At 40.3% G+C, this 12,482-nt stretch overlaps 1 protein-coding gene across 1 annotated transcript; it reads left to right on the plus strand.

Annotated features, from left to right (window-relative positions):
• The first annotated feature begins 7,334 nt into the window (after positions 1 to 7,334).
• Positions 7,335 to 10,978, plus strand: LOC105054355 (glycerol-3-phosphate acyltransferase RAM2). The gene is made up of 2 exons (XM_010935852.4): positions 7,335 to 8,050; positions 9,833 to 10,978. Exons 1-2 carry the CDS (start codon positions 7,430 to 7,432, stop codon positions 10,730 to 10,732), a joined length of 1,521 nt encoding a protein of 506 aa, XP_010934154.1. The 5' UTR covers positions 7,335 to 7,429; the 3' UTR covers positions 10,733 to 10,978.
• The last annotated feature ends 1,504 nt before the right edge of the window (positions 10,979 to 12,482 follow it).

Raw genomic sequence — 12,482 nt, forward strand, 5'->3', positions numbered from 1 at the left:
TCTCTGACATAGATGGTGTCATGATGGTATATAAAAAGTTCTATTAATGGTATTCATAATGGTTAATAAGGACCACATTTATCGTCTTGTTCGATGGATATGTGGAGTATTTTTTCGACACTTTGGTTTCTTCAGATTATCCCATACGGTTGTATGGATGCACCGATTAGCCAATCATATTTCTGCTCAGATGGACCTCAATCTTGAACTGCTGATTGGGTGATTTTGTAGTTTTTGATGGTTGCGGATGTGTGTCACCAGATGATGTAATCTCTTCCAAAAACACCTTGTTCACCAATAAGATAAATGAAACTAAAAAAACATCTTTCCTACAAGTATCTATTAATTTGCTAGACTCTATCTTCTCTATATCTGATTAAACCTCTATTTTGTTAAAAAATAAAGAGTCTAAAAAAAAAGTAAAACGTTTAATGCATGGAAAGCCCTGGAATCACTAGTTGGCCTCCAACCATCATATGCGGCCCTTTAATGGATTAGCGCCACCCACCTCCTTCCACTATATACTGCATAGGACCGATGGACCAAGTGGTGATCCAATCGGTTGATACGATTACGATAGCATCACTCTAGACACAAAAGCCAGCTAATTTTGTAGGTGATTTACTTCGCTGAAAGGTTCGAATCATGCATATTATTATAGTGCCAAATTTCGTGTCGCACTGTTGCTGGATCAAAGAACCAACTTTGTTCGATCCATCCAATACCAAATGTCCAAGGGAAGCGCATTGATTACAAGAAAAGGACCCTGATCATCAGAAAAGATCACAAGAAAAGAAGGGGTTCTCCCTTTTGCAGTACGGAATGAATGAATATGCTGTTGAACAACCAATGGCAATGGCAATGGCAACATGGGAAGAAAGTGGGGGGACGAGCGCCAACCGGAGCTCCTTTCCTGCTGAGGAATCTTGCGACATGCTCTAGTGGCCTCTGGCGGTCCAGATGCAATTGTTGCAACAAAAATATTTGTTTGCTGGCGATCTAGGTCGAAGCTATGCTTTTAATTTTATTATATCGGAGGCATTATTTGAATTTCTGAATCCATCTATATATCCGAATTCATTTAATTTTAATCCCAAATGCCACAATTATCTCGTGGATGGTCTCCATTAAACCTATACTGCAGTAGTATCCTCGATCCTACATAATTAGGATCCACTCCGATAGCATTTATAGTAATTTGAGATCTATGTAAAATAATATCTCTTACTCCACAGTGTTTCATCTATAGTCAGCTCCATATAATTAGTTTGTGCTACGGTATCTCTTTACTCATACGGATCATAGATGTGACCTTGTGTATATACTCGTTGATCCAATTTGTAAACGAATATTCATATTTATAGTAGTAAAAATGATCCATAATAGATTGGATGATCTCGTTGCGTTAAATATATTGCCCTGTACCATATAAGAAGGTTTAAAATAAAGAAACCGTACTTCTCACGCTGCAAGAAAGACTTGCATGTCTTTTCACCGATTACTATCATGCGGAGGATGAGCATCAATATTAAACTTCAAAATGGGTATTATTCCAACGAGTATACAAACGATCAATACTCAATTCGGTCATCATGATGTCAACAAACCATGGAAATCACGATTTCGAACCATTTGGACGTTGATATTCTCAAAAAAGATCTCATATTCCATGTACCATCAAAATCATTGTTGATCACGTCTTTTGTATTTTGTTCATTTTAAATTGTCTCTCTGAAAAAAAAAAATCCAAAAGCATGAGAAGCAATGGGGATGCAAGGTTGAGTGAATTAGGTTTGGCATGGAAACGAGACTTGGTGGTTGAAATAACACGCAGGGTTGGTGGAAGGAGGCGTGCATGATGGTCAAGCGCAGCACAACATCGGTCCCATTACTTAATTCTTTTACGACATAAGGTGATTGGGACAATGGTACTTGAGCTACCAATACCGCCATGCGGCCCACAAGTTGTGCACCCAAACCGTTTTTGATGCCAACGTTGGGGCCTATACGTCTCTCAAAAAACAGGATGCCTCGGCATAGTTTTTTGAAGTATTTTTCATACAATCAATTTTTTTTTCTGAATTTAACTTTTAGCAATTTTTATATTAGAAACGGTATAATGTCTGATTAGATCATGAATTAAAAATTCTTTCCTCGGCGTTTATCTCCGGTTGGATTTGGAGATCGAATCAATTATGAAAACATGAGTTTAATTAATCAATTTATTAGTGAACAAAAAAAATATTATTTAGATAGATGAATAAATTGATCTTGAAATAATAATAATTAATTATTATTGCTATAAAATAAGCTTGTATTTTATCTTTGTTATGTTTAATGAGAAACAAATTATTACCGAGAATCAAGATCCCAAACCAACGGTCAAGAAGTTGATCGGTGCACTAGAATTTTATCTAGGTTTACTATGGTATTCTTTGCATGTTGGTGCAATAAATATAAAAAAATTATAATAAATAAAAAAATATAAGTGAAGTTATGCTGGCTGTTCATATGAAATTGGAAGTTTTTTTTTTTTTAGAAAGGAAGCAAGAGCCACTTGAGATTTATTAAAGAAGTTGTTCTATACAAATTGATGTTATAAGGATGAAAATCAATGGCACCAAATGATACCATAGGAACAGCCACGCTTTATTATCAATTAGTAATAGCATGTTTTTTTTTTTGATGTAATCATATTTATGGCCGAAGTTCATGTGGAAATTATGTATAACTATAAAGGGCATGTTTGGTCCAGAGAAATTGAGCTTTAGAATGGAAATAGAAATGAATAGATCTTAATGCAACTGTTTGATTAAAAAAAATTTTATTCCTATTTTGATTCTAAGAAAGAGTGGGATGTCCTAATCCCTTGAAATCCAATTCAGATTTTAATCTAATATTCAAATCATTTTTTGATTCTAATTTTAATTTCAATCATAAACTAAATACATGTGAGAATATGATTATTTTCATTTTTATTCCAATCCATTCTAATTCTAATTCTGATTTAGATTTCAATCATAAACCAAAAGCATCCTTATATTTTGAGGATGTCAGAATTTTTTGGCTTTCTCAAGATTTGATTTGGCTTCTTTCTCTGGTATGTACTGATTGGATAAGGTGCCCTTTCAGGGACCAGGATGGTAGCAATGAGATTAGGTTTTCCATCACAACCCTTTATGTATTGTATGATTGAGTAGATTGGATATATTGTACATAGACATATCTGTATAATATAAGGAACTTCTCAGTCATGAATTGTTGCGCAACACACCTATAATTGCCGATCAAGAATGACAACTCTCCAATTGAACTTGGAGCCATAGAGGATCCTAACTCTATCAGTATATTGGCATAGATTTTTCAAACTTTTCTCTACCATCTAAAATATATATTTTTTTGTTTGAAGATTTTTAAAATTGATATCTCAAAAATCATAGAAATTCATCTCAAGTACTTTGTTGTTGGCCAAGATTTTGATGAAATGCACCCAATATGTTTATCAGTCAGTCTGATATGTATGGTTGATATTTCAACAAGAAATGGACGGGCATCCAAAGAGGATGGATTACAACTACCATCAATCATATTCGTACCATGTAAACAAAATGTAGGAGGAAAATTGTATTTTCTTTTTCTAATTTCATGGGGAAAATGAAGCTATCAAAACAAGAGTACAGAATAAAGAGTAGTGTCCAAACATTGGAAGAAAGAAAAAGGGAAAATCATAAGCTCCACCATTTTTCCCTTTCTGTGAGGAAAATTGCTTAAAGATATGCCTCCACCAATTTAATATATATGAGTAAATATGTACTAGATATTAGAAATTACATTAATCAAATATTATAGCAAATCAAGAGGGATTCTAGTAGGTTATTGAGATTACGTACTGAAAAAAAAAGCACAATATCAAATTATATGATGTCTCTATGATCTGTTGAGACCTCGGTGATCCTATTGACACAACCAACCTGATTTGCCCAACCCACCAATTGTAAATCACGTAAGCTAAACTGTGCATAGCTTTTCCCTAAAGAATGGTATTTGTTTACATCATTGTCCAGATATGGAAAGTAGCAACTATCTTCCACAAATAAATTTAGTATTCCATCTGCATCCTTTATGCAGAAAATCCAAACTTTGAGCTCCTTCAAACCAAAATTTGAACAGAATTGGTGACCTACTCAATTAAAGGGGTTAGTTTACCATCATGTCGATGTTGTGATTAAAGATATACGTGGTTAGTCCTACACCTATAGCAATTCAACAACTCCATTAACAGAGGCCTGAAATCTTGAGGAAACAAACAAGCAGAATTAACTCTCATTTCTGCAAGGACAAACATCCAACGTCACATCTCTATCTCTTGTGCAAGAAATGCCATTCATCATCTTCCAACAAATTAACCCACAAGCTCATCTAAATTAGCAAACTATTAAAGAGGCTGCTATATACCTCGTGACCATATTCCGCAGCGATTAATTTTGTGTGTAGATGATCCTGCACTAGTGAGCTTCAATGTGGAGGTTGAATTAATGTTGGAGAATTAAGAGTAGTGCTTCAAGTTTAGGTGGTTATTTACTCTCATCAATCATTCAGTGTGTCAATTAAAGTGATCCAACACTTGGTAGCTAGTTGTCCTTGTGATGCAAGTTGCCATTGGTCTGGCTAGGACTTGCGTCTGTGGTGATACCATGAGAACGAGATGGTGCAGTTATGCTTTCTGGGTCCATGAGCAGTGTCGGTGGACTATAATGTTAAATACTAAATCTAAGATGTAGACTGGTCAACTTGGTTATTATTAATTTGAAGCTAAGCTAGTAAGAAAGTCACATTTCATCATGCGAAAGCGTTTTGATCTCCTTGTTTATCTCTTATTGTGCTCCGAGATTGGCCAAATGATGCATGAACCCTGTCACACACTCATCTTACCACCATGTGTTGCATGCTGCTACGTATATAAAACCAGAGAACCAATCCAGCTAGATATTTGTGTCATGCTAGTAGCTTTTGTATATTTTGTCTATAATATTCAACATGTATCCTTTGGTTTTCACGTAGAGTTCGTTGTTAATTCCTTCCCTCATATTTAGGAAGGTATGTCTCAAACACTGAAGTTGCTGTAAGACTGTAATTTTACACCATCTATTATTACGGGTAGGAGTAAATAATACGATGCTGCTATCTTGATCATATCTAAATCTCACTCTTTTTTGGAGGATGGAGAGGAGTCTCAATTATGACGGCATGTGCATGTCGAGAGCCCTTTTATTTGCCCTTCTCACAATATGCCATTCTCCGTGGCTGTTTGAGGCCCAGTTTATAAAGTATGGTAGACACCAATTAAATTCAGCCATATAGCATTATTATTTTTCAAAAAATTTACAGCAACATCTCTTCAAACATTTTCATTCATATCAAAACTTTTAAATTTTTTCAATTAGATTTCGAAGCTCAATTTTTTGTTACAATATAGACCAGTTATCTATTAGCATCTTAACACCATTAACCAAAAGTAAAAAATGACTAATTTTCCCTCCGACTGCCCGTAGGTTGAGGATATTTGTATTAGTGAGATGGGTTGGTGCCAAAGACCCTTCTCATTTAATAGTAATGGTATCTTGCTATTACGAGCAATTATATGTTCATGAATTTCGACAAAAATAGACGGCCGGACCACATCGCAATGAAAAGTTAAGTTTTGAGATTTAATTAAAAAAATTAAAAAATTTAAAAAATATATATTTTTCATCAAAACTTGAAGGATGTAGCTGTATTATTTCCTTATTTTTTGCAATGCTTGATATTATATCGTGTACATACTTTTTACTCTTGCGCCAAACTGCTCAGTTTGTTGATATGGCTAGAAACGATCACGAAGTTTTTTTTTTAAGAAAAAAAAACCTATAGTTGGAGGTATGTATTCAAAAATTTTTTTTTTTTTTGATGGAAAAGGGAAGCAATGAATTACCATCTGGCTTTTATTCAAATGGATATGTACAACAGAAAAGATAAATAAGAATACAGCAAAGAGCAAATATTAAGAAAGATATGCTCCTCCAAACAAGAGCATTGAGGTTACAACAATAGTTAAAATAACAAGGATATATATGCTCATTTGTATGTGACAAAGAAATCTAATAGATCCGAGATAAATTTGAAAACTCTTCTTTGCTCATCTTTTGTCTATAATTTTCAGCTCAATCAAATAATGGAGCTGCAGAGACTTCATATGCTGGTAGTTCCACTGGATCTTGAGGAGCTTGGAAGTAATCTCTGTAATTTAGTCCATAGAGTCTCATATCCGGTAAACCTCTTTGAAGAGCAAGGGTTCTCCTACATCTTGAATTCATGGAGTATTTTTTGAAGGACTGGATACACAGTATATTTTTTCCAGAAACTATGTATTCAAACCCTTCTTTGTAGGACTGATATGTATTCAAACTTGTCCAGAAACTATGAAACCCAGCCAGTTTGCCTTGGCCCAGTTTGCTTGGGGAATAGAAAGTACAACAGCTTAAGTAAGAATGTGGGAGGATGATAACATTGATGTTTCCTCTCACATTATCACAACTATCCAATATGCATTGTTCATACCCAACATTAGTACATACACTAATAAAACCCTCCAACAGTCTAACATATATTAACGCACTCAATATTTACCTATATGTCTTCCCATATTAAATAAATGTCAACTCTTGCTGTCTCTGCTCGTCAGAGAACAGAGTATATATATCAGACAAAAATAAAAATAGTGTTCCTGAATCACATGAATAGTTAAAAATCGTTATCAAACAAGGATCATAGTCACACATGCTTCATCTAATTGACATAAATGATTGCACCGGAAATTAAACAGCAATGAAATTTTGAAGCAAAGTTCGACAACGATATATACAACTTGCTATAATTTTTTTTCTGTCCTCATGGCAGTTCCTACAGACTAAAATTCTTTCCGAACTTCTCTCCGTAGCTTTCAGTTTCAGTCCGCAATTCAAGGGTAGACAGAAATGAACGAGTTTGGCTGCACCAGAACATGATTAAAGTATACGTGGAGGCGATGATTCCTATAACGAGAGATTGCCCACGCAATGCTACCTTCCTCTTGGGAATAAACCCCACCCACTTCGATTGTTTCGAAGCACACCACCGCCTCGTCCACTTCTCAACTCTCATTATAAATCCCGAAGAAAATTGGCCACTTCCAACTACCAACCAAACTTTCGCTCTCATGCACTCTATTTCTGTTCTCCCATGCCAACCCCACTCCAACGCTATATATAGCAAGTCTAGTGTGTCCCACGATTCCAAAGGGAATAGAAAAAAAAAAAAAAAAGAAAGAGCAAGCTTTGATGAGAGCTTTTCCTCTCTAGCAACTAGAGCCAATTCTCCAAAGTCCAGACCTTTATCATACATCAAACACACGATGGTTGAGATGAGTTTTGAGTCGTTTAAGACCGTCGATAAATGCACATCGAGCGGTCGTGACGGGCACACGGTGGTCGCCGACATGGATGGCACGTTGCTCCGGGGACATAGCTCCTTCCCTTACTTCGCCCTCTTCGCATTCGAGATTAGTGGCATCCTAAGGCTCCTCTTCTTGCTCCTCGCCGCCCCTCTCGCAGGCATCTTGTATTACTTCGTATCGGAATCGGCTGGAATTAAGGTGCTAATATTTGCCACTTTCTCTGGTGTGAGAGTTGGCGACATCGAGTCGGTGGCGAGGGCGGTGCTGCCCAAGTTTTACTCCATGGATCTCCATCCCGAGTCATGGCGGGTGTTCTCAGCGTGTGGGAAGAGGTGCGTGCTCACTGCTAATCCAAGGATCATGGTGGAGGCCTTCTTGAAGGAGTACTTGGGGGCGGACATGGTGATTGGGACTGAGATCGCCACTTACAAAGGCCGGGCGACGGGCTTTGTTTGCCACCCCGGAGTTCTTGTTGGTGCTAACAAGGCCGCTGCTCTTCGCAAGGTATTCGGGGACGAATCGCCAGAGATCGGATTGGGTGATCGGAAAACCGACTACGCTTTCATGAATCTTTGTCAGGTCTGTGGATCTCCATACTTGTTCGATCTCTATTTTTATGCTCAATAAGGATCGTCGATAGGATGAAGGAAGCACGAAATGCGTGCAGCTGAATGATTTCATTAGTTTTCATTTCCTTCGTATACTTCGTTACCGTATAAAACTGGAGAATTTAAGGTTTATTTAAACACAACAAACGAGTTTAAACGTTGCATGCGATGTTGGTTGGTCGAACCAGTATCCTTCAGGTAATTAGGTGGAAATAATTGGTGTACGGCAGCCGTGTTATGGGCATGAGTAGAAACCATTGAGCGAGCGAGAACGGTCACACGTTTTGTACTTAGTAATAAACCAGTCCGAGAAGAATAGTAGGAACTGAAAAAAGAGCAAGTTACATGCATAATTCCAGCGTCGTGCTTCTTTATATACATATTTGAACCATCCATATTTTTGATGTGAACAGCTAAGATCTCCTCTTCTAACCACATAATAATTTTTTTTTTTTTTTGGATGATTAGGGAGGTAGGGGGTGCCATGCCCATCAAACCACATAATAACTTCATATAAAAAGTTTATCTTTAAATAAAAGTCCTAATTTTAAGCTGTATAAGATCTGAGAAATGGAATGGATCTGAGAAATGGAACGGCGATCCTCCCATCACTTAGAATTTGAATCTCTATATATCTCAGACGCAAGTCCACCCCTCCCCATCCCTCCCTCAGACCTCTTCTCTCTCTCGCGCGCGCGGATCCTCTGCATGCGGTGCACAGCGAGCACACCCGCGCACGTGCGCAGCTATGGGATGCGTGCCGTGCACGGCCGCATGTACCATCCATCACACGATGGATGGTGTGTGCGATGCACCGCACGTGCACAACAGAGGATCCTTGTATCTCTCTCTCTCTCTCGCTCCATCCCCCTCGTTCTCTCTGTTACTCTGTTATACCCCCGTCAATCCTCTCTCTCTCTTTCTATAAATCTATCATGTCCCCTCTCACATGTTTATCCCTTCTCGTACGGTCGAACTTTTCATGCTCATGCCTTCTCCAAATTATCGTTCTCTCTCATGCTCATGCCCCTTGCTTCATTTCAGTTCTGTTTCTCACACTGATGATTGCCGCCTCCCGTTCTGCTCTCTCTCTCTCTCTCTCTCTCCCCCCCTTTCTTTTCCTTTTATTTGTCCCACGGGAGAGAGGGGCAAATAAGATCCACTTGTACTTTTTTTTGGGGTTTGAAATGATTACCAACTGAATTGATTAACCTGTTAAATATGTTATTATATTCTTTATAAATTTAACAGTTGAGTTTTAATGTAGAAAATGACCACGAGTTAGAAAAATATATTGAAACAAAACTCATAAGTTTTAATAAGTTGGACGATTTACCAAATTCCCCATCCATCCTAAGCTAGCTTATTATAAAACAAACCTGAGAGAGCTAACAAAACCTAAATTGCAGGCATTTCATGAGAAAGATAAGAGAATAATTAATATTACAATAGAGCTTAATTTGAGCAATTCAAATCCTCTTCAGTCCTTAATACAACCAGACAGCCTGGTAAATCACTTATCAATAACATACAATGATGTTCACCCATCATTAGAAGGTGACTGATCAATAGGGTCATCATCCATAACTTTTGGGCCAATTTAAATCGAAAAGAAAAATTAAGCAAAACTTCCTAGCTTTTGGGATCATGGGCAATTTAGATTGAAACCAACATCCCGTCGTAGCTTTCGAGTTCCGTCCATATCTAAATATGAATGCCTGCATAACGTTTGCCGCAACCACCATTTCCGCAGGAGGGCTACGTGGTGCCACGCGAGCCAGACAGGGAGGCCGTGTCCCGGGACAAGCTGCCCAAGCCCATCGTGTTCCACGACGGCCGGCTGGTCCAGAAGCCGACGCCGCTGCTCGCCCTCCTCATCATCCTCTGGATCCCCGTCGGCTTCCTCCTCGCCTGCCTCCGCATCGCCGCCGGCGCCCTCCTCCCCATGCGCCTCGTCTACCATGCCTTCCGGGCCCTTGGCGTCCGCATCACCGTCCGTGGCGTCCCCCCTCCACCCGCCGAGAAGTCCCTCGCCCGCTCCGGTGTCCTCTTCATCTGCTCCCACCGCAGCCTCCTCGACCCCATCTTCCTCTCCGCCGCCCTCGGCCGCCCCATCGCCGCCGTCACCTACTCCGTCTCCCGCCTCTCCGAGTTCCTCTCCCCCATCAAGACCGTCCGCCTCACCCGCGACCGCGCCCGTGACGCCGCCATGATCAAGAAGCTCCTCGAGGAGGGGGACCTCGTCCTCTGCCCCGAGGGGACCACGTGCCGCGAGCCCTTCCTCCTCCGCTTCTCGGCGTTGTTCGCCGAGCTCACCGACCAGATCGTGCCGGTGGCGATGGCCAACAGGATGAGCATGTTCCACGGCACCACGGCCCGGGGGTGGAAGGGGATGGACCCCTTCTACTTCTTCATGAACCCCAGTCCGGCGTACGAGGTGACGTTCCTCAACAAGCTGCCGCCGGAGCTGACGTGCACCGCCGGCAAGTCGAGCCACGAGGTGGCGAATTATATTCAGAGGCTGATAGCCGCGACCTTGTCATACCAGTGCACCAGCTTCACGAGGAAGGATAAGTATAAGGCCCTTGCCGGGAATGATGGAACGGTGGCAGAGAAGCCCAACTTTGAGAAGGGAAAGGTGATGGGGTGTTAGAGCGGCTTCCACTACTACTGTTCTGGATACATATTGCCCCAATTGAAGAAGGATGGAGTCTTTAGTTGTTGAAGATTGAGGTTAATTTCAACGCAATAATCGTAAGAAGCACTTTCTGATCACTAGTGAAGGTCCCTGGGAGACACATGAATGAAATCATAACCATGGTGAACGAATGTTGGCAAAAGTATTTGTGATGCTGGTATCGATCATGCTAAAAATTTCTAGCATTTGATTAGTTTCGACAGAAAAACTACTTGATATGTAAGAAAACTCTGAAACAGAAAAGATGGGGAATTGTCATGGACGGTGATCCTTCTGGAATAATCATGAATTAATCAAAGCAATAGTACGAAGGAAATATGAGTTTTCTAGAATGGCAAGTAAAAGAAAAGAATCATTGTATAACCCCTTTATTTGATGTTAAGAGTTTTATTTTTCTTAGTGAAAGTTTAGTCAAATATCAAGATGAGGTTTAGTCTTATATGAAACAAATAATGTAAGAATGAAAGATTAATATATGTGGCTGTGCTCAAAATTTGATGATTTAAGTTTTTTGATGGAGCTGGGTTCCAACGTGTATATTTATATATCAAAGTCCGATGGTGACAAATTCTAGATACATGACTCTTTAATCTATAATCAATGGCATTGGTTTGAGAAGATATTCTTAAGGACACAATACACTGTGTTGGGTATAAAATATCCCTCAATCGAAGTTTGTAAAAAACCGATCCTTTCAGGACTATTTCGGCTTCCGACCTTGTGTGGTATCTCTCTGAATCCCCTTGACCGTTCGAGCTTCCGGACTTCTCCAACAATGAGATTCTCCATTCATCTACCGGATCGCTACAAAGGCTCTCTAGACTTCACTATTAGCCGACCTTCTACAGTGATCAACTATTCTCCGAATCCCTTCCAGACTTCTTCCGACCGCGGATGACCCTACTCCGAACTTCTTCCGGACTTCGTCAATATCCGAGCTTCTCCAACGGTGAGATTTCTACAGTAACCAGACTCCATCCAAGTTTCTACGGTGGTCGACCGCCTTTCGGATTCCAACCGAGCCCTTGCGAGAGCCGAACTCCTACTGCAGGCGGTCTACTCTGGATATCTACTGTAAGCAAATTCCATTCGAGCCTCTACTGTAAACGAATTATTTTCGAACTTCCATTACAGGCAGACTTCAGTCGAGCTCCTACAGTGGATGGATCTCAGACGAGCTTCTACGATGGGATAGGATCCACCGGTCAGGTCGCTACTCCGAGCTCCTACGACAACCGATCTTCTACAATAAGCGATCTCCTTTCAGCCTTCTACAAGAACCAGACTCCGTTTGAACTTCCATAGCGGATGGATATCGGACGAGCTTCTACGACGGACGGACTCCGGCAGCTGGATTTCTACAATGGCCGATCGCCTCCGGTGTCTGCCGAACCTCCCCAACGCCATCCGAGGTCCACCGCCGGTCGACCCTCCACCAGATTCTTCATGAAACCAGACTTCTCCGGTGGATAATCTTTAGACGAGCTTCCACATCAGGCAATTCCAGATGGACTTCTCTAGCAATCGGACTCCTATCGGACTTCACCAACAGAAAGTCTCCATCTGAGCTTCTACAGCAGATGACTCCCGTCTGTAGCATCAGCGCCTGAGGCATCCGATAATAGTAGACTCGTCAGCAGCCTCGAAAATATCCGAGCTTCTCCTAGATCGACGGAATAGAGAGCCATTCTGCTCCATCAGATAT

The sequence above is a fragment of the Elaeis guineensis genome, chromosome 2, assembly GCF_000442705.2.
Source record: "Elaeis guineensis isolate ETL-2024a chromosome 2, EG11, whole genome shotgun sequence".
In the NCBI taxonomy this organism is placed as follows: Eukaryota; Viridiplantae; Streptophyta; class Magnoliopsida; order Arecales; family Arecaceae; genus Elaeis; species Elaeis guineensis.